Below are 20,659 nucleotides of genomic sequence, written 5' to 3'. Positions count from 1 at the left end.
ACCACTTGTTCACACCTTCCCTTCTTCCTGGAAATTCCCCCTCCACATCCAACCGATCACTGCCCACCTCATCATTTAGGCTCTTTGATATCACTTCTCCTCCGGAAGGCTTTCCCTGGTTAACCTTTCATCTTCCCTACCTATTGTCATCTAGCGGAAAGAACACAGGCCTGGGAGTCAGAGAACCTGGTTTCTAATCCTGGCTTTGACAGCTGCCTGCTGCATGACCCTGGGAAAGTTGTGGTGAGCAAGAATGAATCCATCTCGTAACACAGAAGCCATTTCATAAGAGGATGTTCTCTGACCCCGTGAGCAACAGTATCAGAGGAGGAATTTGAGGAGAAGCTGAATTGGCTTGCTGAGAAGTTTGAGGAAGACTTGAATTGCTGTGGAATTGGAGAAGAAATGGAACTGTCTTGCGGAGGAGTTTGAGGAGGAACTGAATTACCTTGCGGTAGGACACAAGAAAGACTGTCGGATCCCTCTTGCAATGATACCCCACGGGATAAGCACTGGGGGAGGTGTAGCCAACCCCTCAGCACTTAGGACAGTCCTTGGCACATAGTAAGCACTTAACAAATGCCATCCTTATTATTATTCCTATTTATCCAATAAGGAGCTTGAGACAGCAGGCAATTGGAGCAGCAAATGAGCACACCCCGACACACACTGCAATCCCCCTGAAACAATTACGATGAGTGGATTAAAAAGGGGAAAGAGCTGGCCCCTGGGCCATGGCAAAACCATCTAATATGCAGAGGGCTACTGTGGCCTCTGGGAACACCTAAGCCTTGAACCGGGATGACGTGCTTGCAGACAGCCGGACTTCTCGAACTTCTCTGACTTGGGAACATGTTCACAAACCTGGGGCAAACAGTTGGATGTGTAGCTATGTTTACTGTAGAAGGGTGTGTGCGCTTGTGTGTCTGTGCATTTAATCCCTTCTAATTAGACTAAGCATGGAATAAAAACCTTCCATCAAATACAGTGGTGGTTGGTTTCACTTTGAAGTTGTCGTTGAGTGCCTGATATTAAGGGGAGACAAATCCCCAGCAAAGGGCTCACAGATTGAATGCCTGATATTGGGGGAGGTGGGTACCCAGCGATGGGCTCATGACAAAACTCACTTTAATTCTCGGTGCCTCAGTTTCCTCATCTACGGAAAGGGAATTCAAACCCTGTTGGCCCTTCTACTTGAATGGAGAGAACCATGTGGAACAGGGACTGTGTTCAACCTGGTTAACTTGTATCTACTCCAGTGCTTAATACAGTGCTTAGCACAAAGTAAGTTCTCAATAAAAAACAATCATTATTATTATTACTGTGACAGCACTGCTACATGATCTAAGCATGTATGTACTGCCTTTGCTCAACCCTTAGTAGTATTTATGTAGATATCTTTTACATATATATTTTTAAATTCTGTTGCCCCCTGCCTTCCTGTAATATATTTTGGTGTCTGACTAGCCCACTAGATTGTAAGCTCCTTGAGGGCAGGGATTGATCACGTCTATCAATCAATCAATAGTATTTATTGAGCATTTACTGTAGCAGAGACTGTACTAAGCACTTGAGAGAGTGCAGTACAGAGTTGGCAGACGTGCTCCCTGCCCACCCCGAGCTTTCAGTCTAGAGGGGGAGACAGACAATATAAATTACAGATCTACTCACTCCATTTTTCTCTTCCAAGTACTTAGTAAAATGCACTGAATAAGGATAAGTGCTCAGTAAATAGCACTAATGCTCTAAACCTTGACTCCAAGAGACACTCTGCTTCTGAATTGCTGTATGCCAATCTGGTCTGTTTTCTGATGCCATGTTTCCACTGCTTGTGTCTGTTGTATCATTTGAGACTTCACTTTATGGTGTCTTTAGATTATTCTTCTGCCCATCCAGTTGAATTTTTACCACACTTTAGCTCACCAAAAAGTGGCTGTTCGCATATGCTACCATCATCCATTCTCCTCACGTGGTCCTTTCAATGAAAGTGAAATATTGCCAGGATGCTGGCGGACTGACTCTGATTCTGTACCCTAACGACCACCCTGAGGACATAACTCTAGATATCAGATGGACAAAGACCAAGGTATTGCGGCCCTACGGAAATTTGAATGCCACAATTTCTCTATATTCATTCAAGTTCCTTTACTGACAATGCACCCCATCTTTAAATTTCCCACAAGACACTCCAGCCTTCTTTCTGCCTATCCCTGAGGAAGGCATTAGCTAGGAAGAAAAATTCCTGGCAGCTTCTGGCTCTCTCTCCAGTGGAGATCTTTGGTCAAATGTAGGGTCACACTGGCATATATCTGTGGTCTCCTTCAGGCTCTTTCCACTATTTTGTTGATTCTAAATAGTGGCTCATTATCATCTGAAGATCTGCTTGTGTATGTGGAGCCCATCAACACAGAATATACCAGTGAGTCGAGGATTTCCAATGATGCTTGTGGCCTGTTGAGTTGAGAGGTTTCCAGAGGATCGGAATCATATATAAAATGATCAGAATACTTGCCTTCTAATACACAGGGAGGTTGTATTAAAAAATTTATCCTTACACGTGCGGACCATTGAGCGTCTCCTTGGAAGGCTATTATTACGTTCGTTCAGTAAGGTTGAAATAATAAAAATGCACATTTGGAGATGTTCTTTAATCAAGATCAAATTTAAACTTCTGGTTTGTGGATTTTAATATGGTGCCTTTTTTTAGTTTGCATTATGACTATATCGAGTCGCTTGATGCTTTCTCTTGGCATGCACAGATTTTTTATTGGCCATCTGCTTAAGGGAATTGGACATACAAAGCAGAAAACATCTGTGCTCCAGCCTGCCCCGGCTACCTGTTTTGCATGAGTATAATTTAAGATGCTGGTTCAGGTTTAGCAATTGTTTTTCTGCCCAATTTCTATCAAATCAGTTATGGTTGACCTCGTTAATGGGTAGACCTTGGGGGAAGAGCATCATATGCTCAAAAACGTTTGAATTGACCAACACTAAGCCTGCTACCTTTGACCGGCACATACATTAGATATCTATATATCATCAGTCTTAGTAGTTTTAATACTGTGGTACCCTACTGTACTCTACCAAACGTCTAATACAGTGCTCCACAACACAGTGAGTGCTCAATAAATAAACAATGATTGATTGATCATTATAATAATATTTATGGAGCACCCGAGTGCAATGCAGTATATTAAACAGTCAGTCAATTGTATTTATTGTTTACTCTGTACAGAGCACTGTACTAAGCGCTTGGGAGAGTAAACCAAAGGAGCACAAGACACATCCCTTGCCTTCAAGGAGCTGACATTCTAACAGGACAAATATTAAAATATTTACAAATAGAAGGATCAGAATAAGTAATAAATATTCATAAATAGGCACAAGCGCTGAGGATAAGTATATATAAATACAGACATGTTAGAGGAAGTTTGGTGGGGATGAGGTGCTTTTCCAGAAACGCTGCTGACTTCGTGAGGGCCGGGAGCGGAATTTAGGCAAACTGGCAGGGATGAGTAGGGGAGAAGGCTGGATAATTGAGGAAGGGAGAAGGGGTTGTGACAGTAGTAATAGTATTTATTACTTGCCGGTGTGCAGAGTACAGTACAAAGCATTGGGAAAAAATAAACAGATGAGAATTAGGTACGGACACTGGTCTCCAAGGGGCTCAGCAATACTACTTCTCCTCCCTCATCAACACCAATACTTGCTGAGCGTCCCCAACGATAAACTCCCTGCTGAAACCTTCCATACTCCCTCTTCCCCCTGTCGCCCAATGACCTTGTCAACTGCTCTTTTTGAAAAAATCAAACCGTCAGCTGTGCACTCTGCAAACCTCCCCAGCTCCCTCCCACCTCCACATCCACCTTCTCCACATACTCAATTATCTCTCAAGATCTCCCACCAGCTTCTTCACTTCACCTCCAACCCCAGCCCATCTCATCTTCTTGCAACACTTAAGCCCACTCTCCTTCCCTCCTTGACCACTGTCTTTAACCACTCAAACTCAGATTGCTCCCGTTGCCTCAAGATAGTCTCCTGTAATTATCTCCTTGATCCCCTCCATTCTGACTTCCGTGGTGACTTCCGTAGCCTTCACTCCACAGAAACCCCTCTTGAAGGTCACAAATGATGTCTTTCTTGCTTATTCCAATAGCTTCTACTCCATTCGAATCCTTCTCAACCTCTCAGGTGCCTTCGATAATGTAGACCACATCCTTCTCCTGGAAACATTATCCAACCTCAGCTTCAATAACACTGTCCTCTTCCGGTTCTCCTCCTATATCTCTGGTGACAGTCTCAGTCTCTTTCATGGGGTCCTTCTCCCCTCAAGGTTCACTCTGGGTCTCCTTCTATTCTCCATCTACACCCACTCCCTTGGAAAACTCACTCACACCCATGGCTTCAATTAAACCTCTTTGCAGATGGTTTCCATATCTACATCTCTAGCCCTGATCTCTCTCTCTCTCTCTTTAGTCTAGCATTTCCTGCTCCCTTCAAGACATTCCTACTTGGATGTCCTGCCAACACCTCAAACTTAACATGTCCAAAACAGAACTCCTTATCTTCCCACCCAAACCCTGCCCTACCACTGACTTTCCCATCATTGTAGATGGCACCACCATCCTTCCTGTCTCACAAGCCCATAAACTTGGTGTTATCCTTGACCCCCTCTCATTCAACCCACATATTTAATCTGTCACTACTGAACATAGGTCGGTTCAACCTTCCCCACATCGCTAAAATCTACCCTTTTCTCTGCACCCAAACTGCTATCACATTAATCCAAGCACTTATCCAATCCCACCTTGATTACTGTATCAGCCTCCTTGCTGACCTCCCAGCCTCTTGTCTCTCCCCACTCCAGTCCATACTTCATTCTGCTGCCCGGATCATTTTTTTATAAAAACATTCAGACCATATTTCCCCACTCCTCGAGAATCTCCAGTGGTCACCCACCCACCTCCACTTCAAACAGAAACCCCTTACCTTAAGTTTTAAAGCAGTCAATCACCTTGTCCCCTCCTACCTCACCTCGCTACTCTCCTACTATAACCCAGTCCACAGACTTTACTCCTCTAATACCAACCTACTCACTGTACCTCTATCTCATCAATCTCGCCACCAAACTCTTGCCCACATCCTGCCCCTGGCTTTGTACACCCTCCCTGTTCATATTTGACAGACAATTACACTCCCCACCTTCAAAGCCTTACAGATATCACATGTTCTCCAAGAGGCCTTCCCTAACTATGCCCTTATTTCCTCTTTTCCCATTCCCTTCTGTGTCGCTCTGACCTGCTCTCTGAATTCACCACTTCTGCCCCCAGCTCCATAGCCCTTATATACATAATAAAAGGTGCATGGCTTAGTGGTTAGAGCAGGGGCCTGAGAGTTCGAAGATCATGAGTTATAATCCCGGCTCCAACATTTGTCTGCTGTGTGACCTTGGGCAAGTCACTTTACTTCTCTGTGCCTCAGTTACCTATCTGTAAAATGGGGATTCAGCCTGTGAGCCCCACGTGGAACAGGGACTGTGTCCAACCCGATTTACTCGTATCCAACCCAGCACTTAGTACAGTGCCTGGCACCCAATAAGTGCTTAACAAATACCATAATTATTATTATTATGATGATATATCCATAATTTATTTATATTGTCTTTCTCCCCCCGTAGATTGTAAGGTCACTGTGGGCAGGGAATGTGTCCATTATATTACTGTGTCATACTTTCCCAACCGCTTAGCATAGTGCCCTGCACACAGTAAACACTCAATAAATGTGATTCATTGATTGATTGGCTTCAAACACGCCAATATCTCCCCTTCCCTAAAAAAAAAAAAAACTTCTCTGGACCACATAGAAACATCTAGCTATCAGCCCATCTCCCTCCTCCCATTACTGCTCCAACTTCTTGAATGCAATTTATGCACCCATTCCCTCCACTTTCCCTTCTCAACTCCACAATCCAGTCTCTGTCTCATTAACTCCACTGAGAAGCTCTCTCCAGTCACCAATAACCTCCTTCTTGCCAATTCCAATGGAATCCACTCTGTCCCAAAGTCCAATTTCTCCTTCTTATCATTATTACCTGCTACTAACAATAATAGTATTAGTTAACTACTTGCTATTAACAATAATAATAAAAAACCATAACAATAATTTTGGTATTTGTTAAGAGTTTACTACATGGTTGCCAACCACTGTGGTAGGCACAGCACAATCAGATTTGACACAGACTCTGACCTACACAGGGCTCACTGTTTATGGGGGGGGGGGGAGCAAGTATTTAATTCCCATTCTGTAGCTGGGAAAACTGTGGAACAGAGACACTAAATGGTATGCAGCATGGCCCGGTGGAAAGAGCCCAATCCTGGGAATCAGAAGACCTGGGTTCTAATCCCGGCTTTGCCACTTACCTGCTGGATGACCTTTGTGCCTCAGTTTCCTCAAATGTACAAGGGGGATTCAAAACTTGTTTTCTCTCCTACTAGACTGTGAGACTTGTGTGGGACAGGGACTGTGTTACACCTGATTAACACGTATCTTCTGCAGGGCTTAGAACAGTGCTTGTCACATAATAAGGGCTTAACAAATGCAACAATAACATGCCCTAAATCACTAAGAAAGCAAACGATGGGGCCGGGATTAGAACCCAGGTCTCCTGACTCCAATCCCATGCTCTTTCTATTATGCCAGGTTTCAAGCCCGTACTACGGGGCACGACGTCAAGAGGGTGCTCAATAAATAGTAGTACTGCCTCTACTGAAACAGCATGGTGTAGCGGATAGAACATAGCTCTGGGAATCAGAAGGTCATAGGCTCTAATCCCGGCTCGGCTCCTAGTCCGCTGTGTAACTTTGGGCAAGTCACTTCCCTTCTCTGTGCCTCAGTTACCTCATCTGTAAAATGGGGATTGAGACTGTGAGCCCCACGTGTGACAGGGACTGCATCGAACCCGATTTACTCGTATCCACCCCGGCGCTTAGTACAGTGTCTGGCACATAGTAAGCACTTAACAAATACCATCATTATTTATTATTACTGCTATTACTACTCATAAACAAAAATACATACGTTATCCTATCCTATTCTTTCTTCTGAGTCACCTAAGAACTTGTTTCATACCCTATAATACTTCAATTTTCACCCCAGCCCCAAAGCATACACAGATCTTTACACTCTTATGCTCCCCTTATCTGTAATTGACTTTATTATCTGTCTGACCCACTAAATTGTAAGTGCCTGGTGGGCCGAGATTGTGTCTACCAACTCTCCCAAGCTTTTAGTACAGCACTTCCCACCTTAAGTGTTCTCTAAATACCATTAATTGATTTGTTTTGCGTTACCCAAGCCCTTAAGAATCTATTATTTCATCTTATCCGTAATTTATTTTAGTGTCCTTTTCCCTTGCTAGATTTTTCAGCTTCCTAAGGGGGAGTGATCCCGTTTAAATTCCACTAAACTCTCCCAATTGCTTAGTACAGTGTTCTACACCGAGCAGGTACTCCAAAATTACAACTGAATAATTGGACTGAGAGCAGGGTTTAGATGCTCAATAAATGATACTAATCAATTTAGCACTGCCAAAAGTACACCCTAAAATAATAAAAATAATGGTACTTATTAAGCACTTACTTTGTGCCGAGCACTGTTCTAAACGCTGGAGTAGATGTAAGGTCATCTGGTTGTCCCACATGGGGCTCACAGTCTTAATCCCCATTTTACAGATGCGGTAACGGAGGCCCAGAGAAGTAAAGTGAGGTGCCCAGGGTCACACAGGAGACAAGTGGCAGAGCCAGAATTAGAACGCACGACCTCGGATTTCCAAGCCCAGGCTCTTGCCACTAGGCCACGGGGGCCCTGTCTTTTCTCCCCAGAGAATGGCACATGTTTAGCGATGCAATTTGACACGCATGGTTTATGGGAGAGATAGAGGAGTCCAAAGCTGTCCAACCATATAGCTCCAAAGATCCGTAGGAAGAGAAAATTTCCCGAAGTCCTCACTCTGAGAATTCTGCCGCAGGCATACCACTCTCATACCTGTAGCAGGGTGTGGCTCCTTCGACGCTGACAAATCCAAAGTATCCACGTCTGCCTCCCAGCCGAGCCCCTTTCCGGTACTTGTACTCACAACAGGAGCTCAACCTGTCCAACTGCATCCCGTTGAGGAAAAACGTGAGGCTGAAGGGGAAACCGTGATGACGCTTGGAAATGAACTGAAAAGTCTCTGAAATTGAAGGGTTTCATCCATTATTGAGAGCCATGAACTGTCAGCTATTAAACGTACAACACTTTCCCAAGTTACTTCTTCTGTGTTGTGAGTACTGTGCCCTAGTCTAGCTCAAAATCCCTTAGCGAATTTTATAACACATGGTCCCTTCGGAAAAACCTCTCGGATTAAGGCTAGCTCACGATATCGAATAAACAGAAAAGAATGCAATGTGAGGCATCACATCTGATCTACATAATTGAAAGATGGGCAGTCATATCGATATATTACTTATACATTTGGGGGATTCAAAGGAAACCCTTGAGACCCAAAACCGATGAATCAGTGCAAAGCCACGGTGTCTAAGGGTGATGGCTTGAATTACAATGATCCTCGAGAAATCTTCCCTTGATCTCTCTAGTTCCAGGGGACCTCCAATCCTCACACGCTCGAAGGCAGCAAAGGAGAGGAGGGACACCTCAGGTGATTACAATAAAACTCAAGAACAGAAGTGGCACAGTCTCTCCTCAGCCTCAGGAGGAAAACGGATTCGTGTGTTAATCCAAAAATGGAAAATAATCAAATGTGAGGGATTAAGGAGGCAGCAGAGCCTAATGAAAAGAGAATGGGACTGGGAGTCAGGACACATGCTCTCCTGGTTCTGTTAATTGCCTGTTCTGTGACCTTGGGCACGTCACTTAACCTCACCGTGTCTCATTCATTCATTCAATAGTATTTATTGAGCGCTTACTATGTGCAGAGCACTGTACTAAGCGCTTGGAATGTACAATTCAGCAAAAGATACAGACAATCCCTGCCCATTGACGGGTTTACAGTCTCAGGTTCCTCATCTGTGAAATGGAGCTAAGACACCTGTTCCCCTCCGGCTTAGACTGCTATCCCCATGTGGGACAAGGAAAAGGAGGATATGATTAGCTTTTTTTCTAGACTGGTTGGCACATAGTAAGTGCTTCATAAATACAATTATTATCATTATCATTACCAGTAGTAGTAGTATTGCTCTTTATTACAGAGCTGGAATAATGGAAACACTTACACAAAGGAAAGGCACAAACTGAACACAGGTATCAGTTGCTCAAAAATACATCAGGCTCTTTATGGAGTGAAGAGGCAGGAACTCACCAAGAAAAAAAATATGCTTAGCAATTAAAAATAACAAATTTTCTAAATACCTTATTCCAAAATTCATGTGGATTGTAGTGATGACAGAGGGGGTATCCATAATTCATCACAGAAATGAGCTAAATTAATTTAAATCAACCAAAGAAGAATTTAGATAGATGTATAATTGACTCAGAATTTTCAGTGAAAATTAACTTAAAAGAAAACATTTTTGAGTTTACAGTTCTACAAACATTTGTTAAATGTTAGGAATGTGCAGAAGACTCTAGCAAACACAAGTGAGAATGACGAGAAAATTAATCCAAATTTGAAAAAAAATTACCAAGGAAGATAAAAATCTGCTTTACTTCATTCATTCAATCGTATTTATTGAGCACTTACTGTGTACAAAACACTGTGCAAAGCACTTTGGAGAGTACAATATAAATAACAGCGGTCTTTGTTAAGCACTTACTATGTGCCAGGCACTGAACTAAGTGCTGGGGTGGATACAAGCAAATGGGGTTGGAAAGAGTCCCTGTCCCACATGGGGCTCACAGTCTCAATCCCCATTTTACAGATGAGGTAACTGAGTCACAGAGAGTGAGTGACTTGTCCAAGGCCACCCAGCAGACAAGAGAAGGGGCAGCCATTGGAACCCATGACCCTTAACTCTTACTAGGGTTAGGCCCTACAAATCCATACCCAATTTATTCAGATTGGCAACATATTGATGGTCTCCCTACCAGCAGAATAAAACCATCTAGTGGGATCCCAGACGGAGCAGAAAAAAGGGGGAAAATGACTGGGAAATAGCATTCAAAGGTTTGTTTCTGAAACAAATACCATCTCTTTTATAATTTTAAAATAACAAAAAACTGTTATTATTATACTCACCAGCAAAAAGAATATATTGGGAAAATATAAGTATTCATTTTTAAATTCAATATACCAAAAACTCTCTTCAGCGGGGACTGTGTATACATCTAATCACATGTCTGAGAATGACACAGTTTTGACTTGTGTTCAAAGGGTATATTTTTTCACCCTCCAAATGACTTAGATAACTGAACTATAAGCTTACTCTGAATTTGACAAATAACTTTCATTTCAAAATAATTACAATTTCTGTCAATGAAGATTATGCTGCAAACAGACTCTGTGGAAACCAGTATACAATTATCCAAGTTTCCCTTTCATCCCTTGGCCAGGCTAAGAAGTGAGAGCATGGGCCTGTGAATCAGAGGACTGGGTTCTAATCCCGATTCTACTACTGGTCTGCTGTATGACCTTGGGCAAGTCACTTAACTTCTTTGTGCCTCTTCTGTAATTAAGACCGTGAGCCCTATGTGGCTGTGTCCAACTTAATTATCTTGGATCTACCTCAGTACTAAGTACATACATTCAATCACATTTATTGAGCATTTACTGTGTGTGAAGCACTGTAGTAAGTGTTTGGGAGAGTACAATATAACAGACACATTCTGTGAAGCATCACAGGGTAGTGGATAGAGCAGGGTCTGGGAGTCGGAAGGTCAAGGATTCTAATCCCGGCTCCACTACTTGCCTGTTATGTATCCTGGGGCATGTTACTTCACCTTTCTGGGCTTCAATTCCCTCATCTATAAAATGGGAATTGAGAGACTGTGAGGTCCATGTGGAATATGGACCGTGTCCAACTCTATTTGCTGGTATCCACCCCAGTGCTTAGTATAGTGCCTGCCACCCAGTAAGTGCTTAACAAACACCAGAATCATTATTATTATTTTTATTAACAAATACCATAAAAAACAGTGTGTCTGGAAGACATCAGATTGCCAAGAGACACTGAGACAGAGGTATGGTTACTATAGAATGATTCCACTTGCCCTTCATTCATCTGTATGCATAGGTCCATGCACACTTGTTCCCAGGAGCCCAATAAGCACAGAATAGACATTTCACTGAAGACAACGGCCTAAAGTCCAAGCATGGTGTAATTATATTAATTCCAATTTGATTCCACAGACTGTCCTCCCTAACTCTTCTAAAGTCTGTACTTGAAGTTGCCCTTCGTTTTGCCGTATGAACAAACAGCTGTTGGCTGAATTCACCTAACCACTGTAATCTCTTGTGTGCCCATACCTCACTTCCTCGCTTCCAAGTTTAAAGGATGAGAGGAAAACCTGCCGTAAAAGAGCTGCTTTATTGATTGAGATCAAAAGAGTGGAACTCTAATTCAACAAAATAACACAAAAACACAGCTATACATGCCTGAGAGATTCTTTTAAATATTAATTAAAATCAGAGCTGAATTACAACTGGAGTGTTTGCCCTGAGTTCATAGCTTCGATTAAAGTCCATTAAAGAGAAATTTTCAGTTTAGTGGGCTGGTTTAAACTATACAATTTCCATGAAAAACTAGTGATCAGTTAGGCAATTTACCGAACAGTGTACTGATCAACTTTCTTTATATTGAGGGAAAGCTATGAAGAACAAATTATCTTTAAAAATGAAGTAATGTACCATATCCTAGGGTAAATCAAATTTCAGTATTGCAGGCAGAATGCTAGCTAGGAAAGAAGTTTTACCTTTGAACCTGCACCTGAAAATTGTCCCTATAAAACATTCATAATACCTACACATAATTTCCTTAGCAAGCTATTACAAATAGAGTGGAAATCTGTGAAAAACAACTGCATTCATTCAAGCCATCCCTTTTTAGCAATTGTTCCAAGCAATTATACGAGTGAGGTATTATTGAAATACAGGATGTGAAAAAATATGAATTTGAAATCACCTTGTTCTAAAATATATGGATTCACAATATGCTGATAGTATAGCCATACTGAAAGACCATTAGACCAAATTTAGTTTTAAGGTCCTATTGCAAGACTCGTGTTGAAATTTATGCCATTCTTGATTTGATGGGAGGGCCAAATTATGTCTACATCAAATTCCCAAACATCTATTTATATATATATTCAAATGGTATTTGTTAAGCACTTATTATGTGTTAAGCACTGTTCTAGACTCTTATTCCACATGGGGCTCACAGTCTAAATAAGAGGGAGAAGAGGTATTGAATCCTCCTTTTACAATGGAGAAAACAGACACAGAAAAGTTAAGTGATTTGCCCAAGGTCACACAGTAGGCAAGTGGCAGAGTCGGGATTAGAACCCATGTGCTTTGACTCCCAGGTCCATCTGGGCTCTTTCCACTAGGCCAAGCTGCTTTTTTGCATTCTACAAGATACATTACAGTAAACCAAAGTTTACTTATTATTCAGGGATGGTTTCTTTCTGCAAATATTTTAATAGTCATCTATCTCCAAAAATTAATCAGTTTCCCATTAACGTGGAGGATCTGGAGCTTTCCTTTACAATTTGCAACAGTAATTGCTGCTTCATCTTCAATCACGAAGCTGTGTATCTAGATTTACTTTTCAGCAGCTGGTATATAAATCCCTGGACAGGCATTACCTGACAGAGCCACGGAAATCATTTTGAAATCTCATCAACAACAGCTTATCTGAACCATCAACATGGAACCATATGGAAAGGAACTTGAAAGTGTTGATTTGTACCTCTTTCCAGTAGTTTGCCTTTGTAGACACAGAGGTTTTCCCCACCACAGTGTTGCTGATAAACTTTTATCTCATCCCGGTAGTCAATATCGTCATGAGACAAGTGCACGCTCTTCCCCAAGTAGACCATCGTAATAGATGCATTACTGTGTGGCGAGACTCTGTGAAATTTTCCTGAATCCTAGAAGCAGCAGAAAGGGCATTGCGTTTACCGGATCAATTCCCAACCAAGCGAACGCTTCTATTCTTTCATTCCTCTGAGATTCCATTTCTAAATGAACATCTGTCCATTGGGTTCCACTGGCAAATAAAGCTGTTTCTAAACATTCTACATTAAAGCATTTTGCCTGAATGATCGTTTATATGCACAGTGTTTTCATTAGGCAAATGCGTTTAAAAATGAATTCTCTAAACTGTATTAAGGCAATTTTGGCTTCAAGTTTCTACTGAAAAATATATATTTTTTAAAGATTTGAGGAATGTTTACAAACACTTCATTAATAACAAAATAAAACCACTTATGAGCTACTACCAGTAGTGGCCAAACAGTAGGTTGAAGAAGGGTCTAAACAAATTCATGGATAATAAATCAGTATTAATCAGCGGTATTTATTGAGTGATTACTTTATGCAGAGCACTGTACCGAGTAGTTGAGAGAATACAGTGAAGTTGGTAGACACCAGCTCTGCCCTCTAGGAACTTATCCATGTGGGCAGGGAACGTGTCTACACACTCTGTTATACTGTACTCTCCCAAGTGCTTAGTACAGTGGTCTGCATACAGTGGGTGCTCAATAAATACCATTTATTGATTACATACTGGGCATAATGGGCAACTAGGGAGAAAGTTAGGGATGTGGAATAGAAGTTCCTAAATTTAGGGTAGCTGTCATGAAGGACAACCATTACCTGGTTTGCCTGTACATCTCATGGCCACTAATGCAGCATGGCCTAGTGGCAAGAGCACAGGCTTGGGAGTCAGAGGATGTGGAGTCTAATCCTGACTCCATCGCTGATCTGCTGTGTGACCTTGGGCAAATCTCTTAACTTCTCTGTGCCTCAGTTATGTCATCTGGAAAATGGGGATTGAGACTGTGAGCCCCACATGGGACAACCTGATTACCTTGTAACTACCCCATTGTTTAGAACAGTGCTTGGCACATAGCAAGTGCTTAACAAATATCATTATTAATAATAATAATAATTCTTGGCTGGAAGGGACTACTGGTCTCAGATGGAAATAGTGAAGATTATGTTCTTAATCCAAAAGAGCAAGCCAAATAAATGAAAATGGCAATGAGGAAGCATGGCTAAGTGAAAAGATTACTGGACTGGTAGTCAAGGGACTTGGGGTCTAATCCTGGCTCCCCATTTCAAACAATTGATAAATAATATTTATTGACTGCTTACTCTGTACAGAGCATTATGCTAAGCATTTGGGAGAGTACAGTAGAGTTATTAGAAATTCATTAATTCAATTGTATTTATTGAGCGCTGATTGTGGGCAGAGCATTGTAGTAAGCGCTTGGGAAAGTACAGCACAACAAAAAACAATAACATTCTCTGCCTACAATGAGCTCACAGTCTAGAGGGGGGAGACAGACATCAATACAAATAAATAAAATTACAGATATACACATAAGTGCCGTGGGGCTGGGAGGAGCTGGGGGAGGGGGAAGGGCAAAGGGAGCAGGTCTTACAGAAGGGAGTGGGAGATGAGAAAAAGTGGGGCTTAGTCAGGGAAGGCCTCTTGGAGGAGACGTGCCTTCAGTAAGGCTTTGAAGGGGGGAGAGTAATTATTTCGCGGATATGAGGAGGGAGGGCGGGACCAGGCCAGAGGTAGGACGTAGGCCAGGGGTCTGGGGCAGGACAGGCAAGACTGAGGCACAGTGAGAAGGTTAGCACCAAAGGAGTGAAGTGTACAGACTGTGTTGTAGAAGGAGAGAAGTGAGGTAAGAGGGAGCAAGGTGATGGAGAGTTTTAAATCCAATGGTGAAGAGATTGTGTTTAATACATAGGTGGATGGGCAACCACTGGAGTTTTTTAAGGAGGAGGGTGACATGTCCTGAATGATATTGTAGAAAGATGATCCGGGCAGCATAGTGAAGTATGGACTGAGTGGGGAGAGACAGGAGGCTGGGAGGTCAGCAAGGAGGCTGATGCAGTAATCCAGGTGGGATAGGATGAGTGATTGTATAAATGTGGTAACAGTTTGGATGGAGAGGAGAGGGTAGATTTTAGTGGATTTTAACATTTTACATCTATTAGAGAGACATCATTAAAATGAATCACCGATAATGAGAAGGAAGGGAAATGCTTATTGCTATTGTTCTTGTCTGTCTGTCTCCCCCGATTAGACTGTAAGCCCATCAAAGGGCAGAGATTGTCTCTATCTGTTACCGATTTGTACCTTCCAAGCGCTTAGTACAGTGCTCTGCACATAGTAAGCGCTCAATAAATACTATTGAATGAATGAATGAATACTTATTTATACGCTGTAAGGGGGAGAAGGGTGGGGTGCTTATCTATATACATGCTTAGGGAGTTAGGGCTCAAGTGTATGAGTAATGTGGAAGTGTTGAAGAGGCAATAATGGGGTGTAGGATGGATAGTTGAGAGATAAGTCATTTAAGACTTTCTGGAGGAGATCTGATAACATAAGGGCCTTGAAGATGGGGAGAGTAGAGGTCTGCCAGTTATGCCTGATGTTTGATCTTGATCAAATCAAACAATAATAATAATAATTGTGGGATCTGTTAAGTACTTACTACATGTGAAGCACCATACTAAGGGCTGGGGTAGATATAAGTCCCTGCCCAACTAGTGTTCACATTCTCAGTATAAGGGAGAACAGGTAATGAGAAAACTGGGGCACAGAGAAGTTAAGTGACTTGCCTTAGGTCACGTAGTGGGCAGGCGGCAGAGTCAGGATCAGAACCCAGGTCCTCTGACTCCCAGGTCTGTGCTTTTTCCATGCCACGCTGCTGCTACTAACCATTCTATGGCTCCATTTCCTCTGCAGTAAAATATGGACTTTGAGGATCATGTGAGACAGGATTATGTCCAAGCCTGATTGTTTCATATCCACCCCTGTGCCTAGCACATGGTATGCACTTAAGAAGTACCATCATTGTCATCATTATTATAACAATATACCTGTATTTTTCATTGAACTGCAGGCTACTGCAAAACTTTACACGGTAGAGACATCTCCCTCCCATGTGGGCAATGTCATTTATTCTTTTGTCTCAGTAGGCAATGAAAGCAAAATTAGAAGATAAACCAGCATTCAAGAAGCAATAATTTTAAGTCCATTAAAATAATGTATAGATCTACTAATCAAAGTCACCTCCTATTGGAACTCTTAATGAACATTATCACATAACTAGTTGGAAACTTAAGGTGAATATAATGTCCTTCTTTCTACTATCCCTTTAGAATTACAGCTTGAGAGTGAACTCCGAACTGAATTCTCTTTTAGCTTAATAATAATAATAATAATGTTGGTATTTGTTAAGCGCTTATTTTGTGCAGAGCACTGTTCTAAGCGCTGGGGTAGATACAGGGTAATCAGGTTGTCCCAATGAGGCTCACAATCTTAATCTCCATTTTACAGATGAGGTAACTGAGGCACAGAAGTGAAGTGACTCGCCCACAGTCACACAGCTGACAAGTGGCAGAGCCGGGATTCAAACCCATGACCTCTGACTCTCAAGCCCAGGCTCTTTCCACTAAGCCATGCTGCATCCCATGAATGAAATGGCTCAGGAGCAGAGGAAGTATTAGGCAACATTACAGGTGGAGTGGAAAAGAATCTGCAAGGCTTCATCTTATTTAGCTTCAACTGGGGGACCCTGCAACCCTACTGAGGACAGATCACAAAGCAGCACCTCAGGAGTGAAACTGAGTGACTGCAGAAAGACCCCAACTTGCCAAAGTCCCCCTTCCTTCACTTCCATCTCTACTGCCATCCCATTAGGATGGATAAATGAAGCCAAGATCTCATGTAGAAAAAATAGAAAATCTGACATCACGAAAAGAGAGATAATAACTCACAGCCATCGCTGCTATAACATGGTAGTTGTGTTGCTGAAGAACTATGTGTAACTGGGAAACTGTGTTATAATAACATCTTGATTCAGTGGGAATCTAAGGATTGGACAGTTGGTAGATATTCCCCTGATTGACCTTATTCCATATAAATTCCCACATTATTTTTACATCCACCACTACCAAAATACTTTAGGCCCTTGCACTCATTGCTTTTTTATGGTATGAAAAACTGTAAAGTTGCAAAAATGCAAATCCCCACCCACCCAAAAGTACTGTACAGCACTTTTAAGATTGCAGCAAAACTGGGAAAGCATAGCCAACATTACACCTTAAGGGCATTCCTTAATTCTTCCATCAAGTGATGTGCAATTTTTGTAACAAAAATTCCTGTTAGAGAAGAAGTGACTGCATCTTGCTTTCCCCAAATGTGTTCCTGGAGGTTTCTCCTTCAGTTACCCATCCTGAGAGGGAAGCCAGGAAAAACAGATGGGCTCTGAATTCAGTAGGCAAGAGTGAGCTACAGAGGCTGAAATGCCAACAAGGATGTCTGGAGTTTGACACAATTCAAAGTGAGGGATTTTTCCAACAAAATGCTTTAATAAGAGCAAGTGAAGGTAGAGTCCCGAGCCACCTAGTGTTCTGCAGATTGGAACGTCACCTTGAATTGCATTTGAAAACAAACAGGTCGAGGGATGTAGCACCTGTTTGCAAAGGCATAATCCCTTTTCCAGGTGCATGTGCAATTCCTGAGAGCATGGGGGTTGGGGAGCTTGGGGGGAGGCGGAGTGGTGTGTGTGTGTGTCTGTCTGTATGTATGTGCACAAGCATGCACAAACTGATGTTCCCCAAGGCAGCCTAATGAAAATTCAGCTCAAAGCTGTCCACTTCTGCACAAATTTCATAATGCCAAAGATTAAACAATTCCCCATCTTGTTCAGCTAAATTATCCTAAGCAACAGATCAACATGGATCAGAGGCTGAATGTGGGACATCTTGGGGACAGCATTTTATAAATCAAGGAATGCATATTACCAATACAAAAAATGCCTACATTATGGCAACAAAATGAGAAAGTTGGACTTTAAAAAGCAATCTGTACTTCCCCCTTTTCTATTCTCATTTTTTCTCCTGCTCTGTCTTCCTTCTGCTAATGCAGATTTTTCAAATGCCTCCTTCGAGTTTCTTTCTTTCATCTTCACGTATCCAGGTTCTATCGCTAGAGCAGCTTACCATCTGCCTGAATCCAGTTACTTCCCCCTCGCTTTAAATTAATGAAGATATTTCTGTGTGTCCTGCTCATAATAGTTGTGTTTACTGGGGACTAATGTGATGATAATCTGGGCAGCAGCAAAAAATAATCTGGGAATGGGGAGGGGATATCAGAGAGGAGGCTGATAGGATTTGGAGTTAGACTGAATGGTGGAGTCGATAGTGTCTAGCGCTCAGCAGGTGCTCAATAAATATGAGCGATAGATTGATTGATTCTTTCTCCTCCAGACAGCCTCCAGAGTTGGGCTCCACACCCAGGAGAGCTAATGAATGGAGAAACACGGGCTGTGAGGCCACCGTGCCAGCTTGCGCTAGACCTGGCAGTCGGGGAAGACACTCTGCCAATCAGGAGCTCCCTCCATTAGAGTGGTTTTGATTACAATTTTATAGATTTTTTATTTAATCTTCCCTTCCATCTCTGGCTTCAGTGCTCTCTCCAGTCTGCTAGGGAACTCGCTAAATTCAAATCCAGTCTCAAAATCTTTCCCAGCATGGCTTCTGTTTAAGGCCCAGGAGGAAGTCCAGAATTAAAGGTAAATCAGATAATCCACGGGAGCTCAATTTTCAATTCTCTATTCCAGCAGAAAACTGGTGACCAGAATTCACCCACATTCTGGGATCTGCAACAAAGGCAAGCAGGATTTTTTTTTTCCCTTTATGTTGGTCCTCTGAGACCTTGAAGTGAGGCAGGATCTCCTCCCACTCCTCCCACTAGAGAAGACTTCAAACTCTACTGATTCCTTTGTAGTTTCAAAGGACACTCCATCCCACTTCTGTTTCTCTCTCCCACTGGGCATCAGTGGCCCACAAGTACTTTGGGCAGTCTTGCTATCGACATCCTAGCCCTGCCTCAACCTCAGCCCTATCTATTAATCAATAGATCAACCGTATTCATCGAGAGCTTATTGTGTGTGGAACACTGTAGTAAGTGCTTGGGAGAGTACAATACAATCGCGCTGGTAGACACCATCCCTACCTACAAGGAGCATACAGCTTAGTACAGTGCCTCAGTGCTTAAAACAGTGCCCCAGTGCTTAGAGCAGTGTCTGGCACACAGTAAGCACATAGCATTTCATTCATTCATTCAATAGTATTAATTGAGCACTTAGTATGTGCAGAGCACTGTACTAAGCGCTTGGAATGTACAAATCGGCAACAGATAGAGACAGTCCCTGCCCTTTGACGGGTTTACAGTCTAATTGGGGGAGACAGGCATACAAGAACGATGGCAATAAATAGAGTCAAGGGGAAGAACATCTCATAAAAACAATGGCAAACACTGTAATTTTTTATGGTGAGACGGAGACATTAAATTAAGTTACAAATAGGGGAAATAGTGGAGCTTAAGAGGTGAGTCAGGGAAGGACCCCTCTCAGGGTCATACCTGGAAATTTTCCAATAGTCTATCAGTCTCGACTACGGGAGGGAGAATCAAGCAGAGGCCTACCTATTCCATTCCTAGCTTGGCCAGTGGTAGCAAGGGGAAAGCAATCTGCTCCAAGTCAATACTCATTTGTGCCGGACAGCAGCAGCACAGGAGGCAGTTGAGGGCAGAGATTCCAGTTAACTGCCTGGAAGGAGGCAATGGTAAACCACTTCTGGATTTTTGCCAAGAAAACTCTATGGCTACACTACCGGAATGATTGCAGGTGGGGTTCTGGAAGAGATGTGTCCATGACGTCGCTATGGGTCGGAGATGACTCGACGGCATAAGACAAGACAGGGAAGGCCCTTTGGAGGAGATGTGATTTTAGGAGGGTTTTGAAGGTGGGGAGAATGGTGGACTGTTGGCTATGAAAAGGAAAGGAGTTCCAGAGCTGTGAGAGAATCAATCAATGGGATCATTTGAGCGCTTGCTGTGTTACCTGGGACAGTATAGTACAACAGTTTGGTAGACATGTTCCTTGCCCTTGGGAAGAATTCCTTGAGAAACATTCTAATTCCTTAAGAATAATAATAATGTTGGCATTTGTTAAGCGCTTACTATGTGCAGAGCACTGTTCTAAGCGCTGGGGTTGATACAGGGTCATCGGGTTGTCCCACGTGAGGCTCATATTCTTCATCCCCATTTTACAGAGGAGGGAACTGAGGAACAGAGAAGTGAAATGACTTGCCCAAAGTCACACAGCTGACAAGTGGCAGAGCCGGGATTCGAACCCATGACCTCTGACTCCCAAGTCCGGGCTCTTTCTACTGAGCCATGCTGCTTCTCTAAGAAAGTGGAAAGTGGCTTAGTGGAAAAAAGACGGGCTTGGGAGTCAGAGGTCAAGGGTTCTAATCCTGACCCTACCACTTACCAGTTGGGTGACTTTGAGCAAGACACTTAACTCTTCTGTGCCTCAGTTACCTAATCTGTGAAATGGGCAATAAGACTGTGACCCCATATGGGACAACCTGATTATCATGTATCTACCCCAGCCCTTAGATCACTGCTTGGCA

At 42.6% G+C, this 20,659-nt stretch overlaps 1 protein-coding gene across 4 annotated transcripts in view; it reads right to left on the bottom strand.

The window, feature by feature from the left end:
- The window catches only part of ERICH3 (glutamate rich 3), a 118,112-nt gene that overhangs the window by 35,901 nt on the left and 61,552 nt on the right, over window positions 1-20,659 (bottom strand). For all 4 annotated transcript variants that reach the window (XM_029063370.2, XM_029063369.2, XM_029063372.2 and 1 more), the window contains 2 exons: window positions 12,900-13,080; window positions 8,044-8,230 (listed from right to left, as the gene is read on the bottom strand). In XM_029063370.2, the coding sequence (XP_028919203.1) occupies window positions 8,044-8,230; window positions 12,900-13,080 (368 nt within the window). The remainder of the gene's footprint in view (window positions 1-8,043; window positions 8,231-12,899; window positions 13,081-20,659) is intronic.

This window comes from Ornithorhynchus anatinus, chromosome 4, assembly GCF_004115215.2.
Source record: "Ornithorhynchus anatinus isolate Pmale09 chromosome 4, mOrnAna1.pri.v4, whole genome shotgun sequence".
Lineage (NCBI taxonomy): Eukaryota > Metazoa > Chordata > Mammalia > Monotremata > Ornithorhynchidae > Ornithorhynchus > Ornithorhynchus anatinus.
This window is presented reverse-complemented; position numbering and strand designations above follow the sequence as displayed.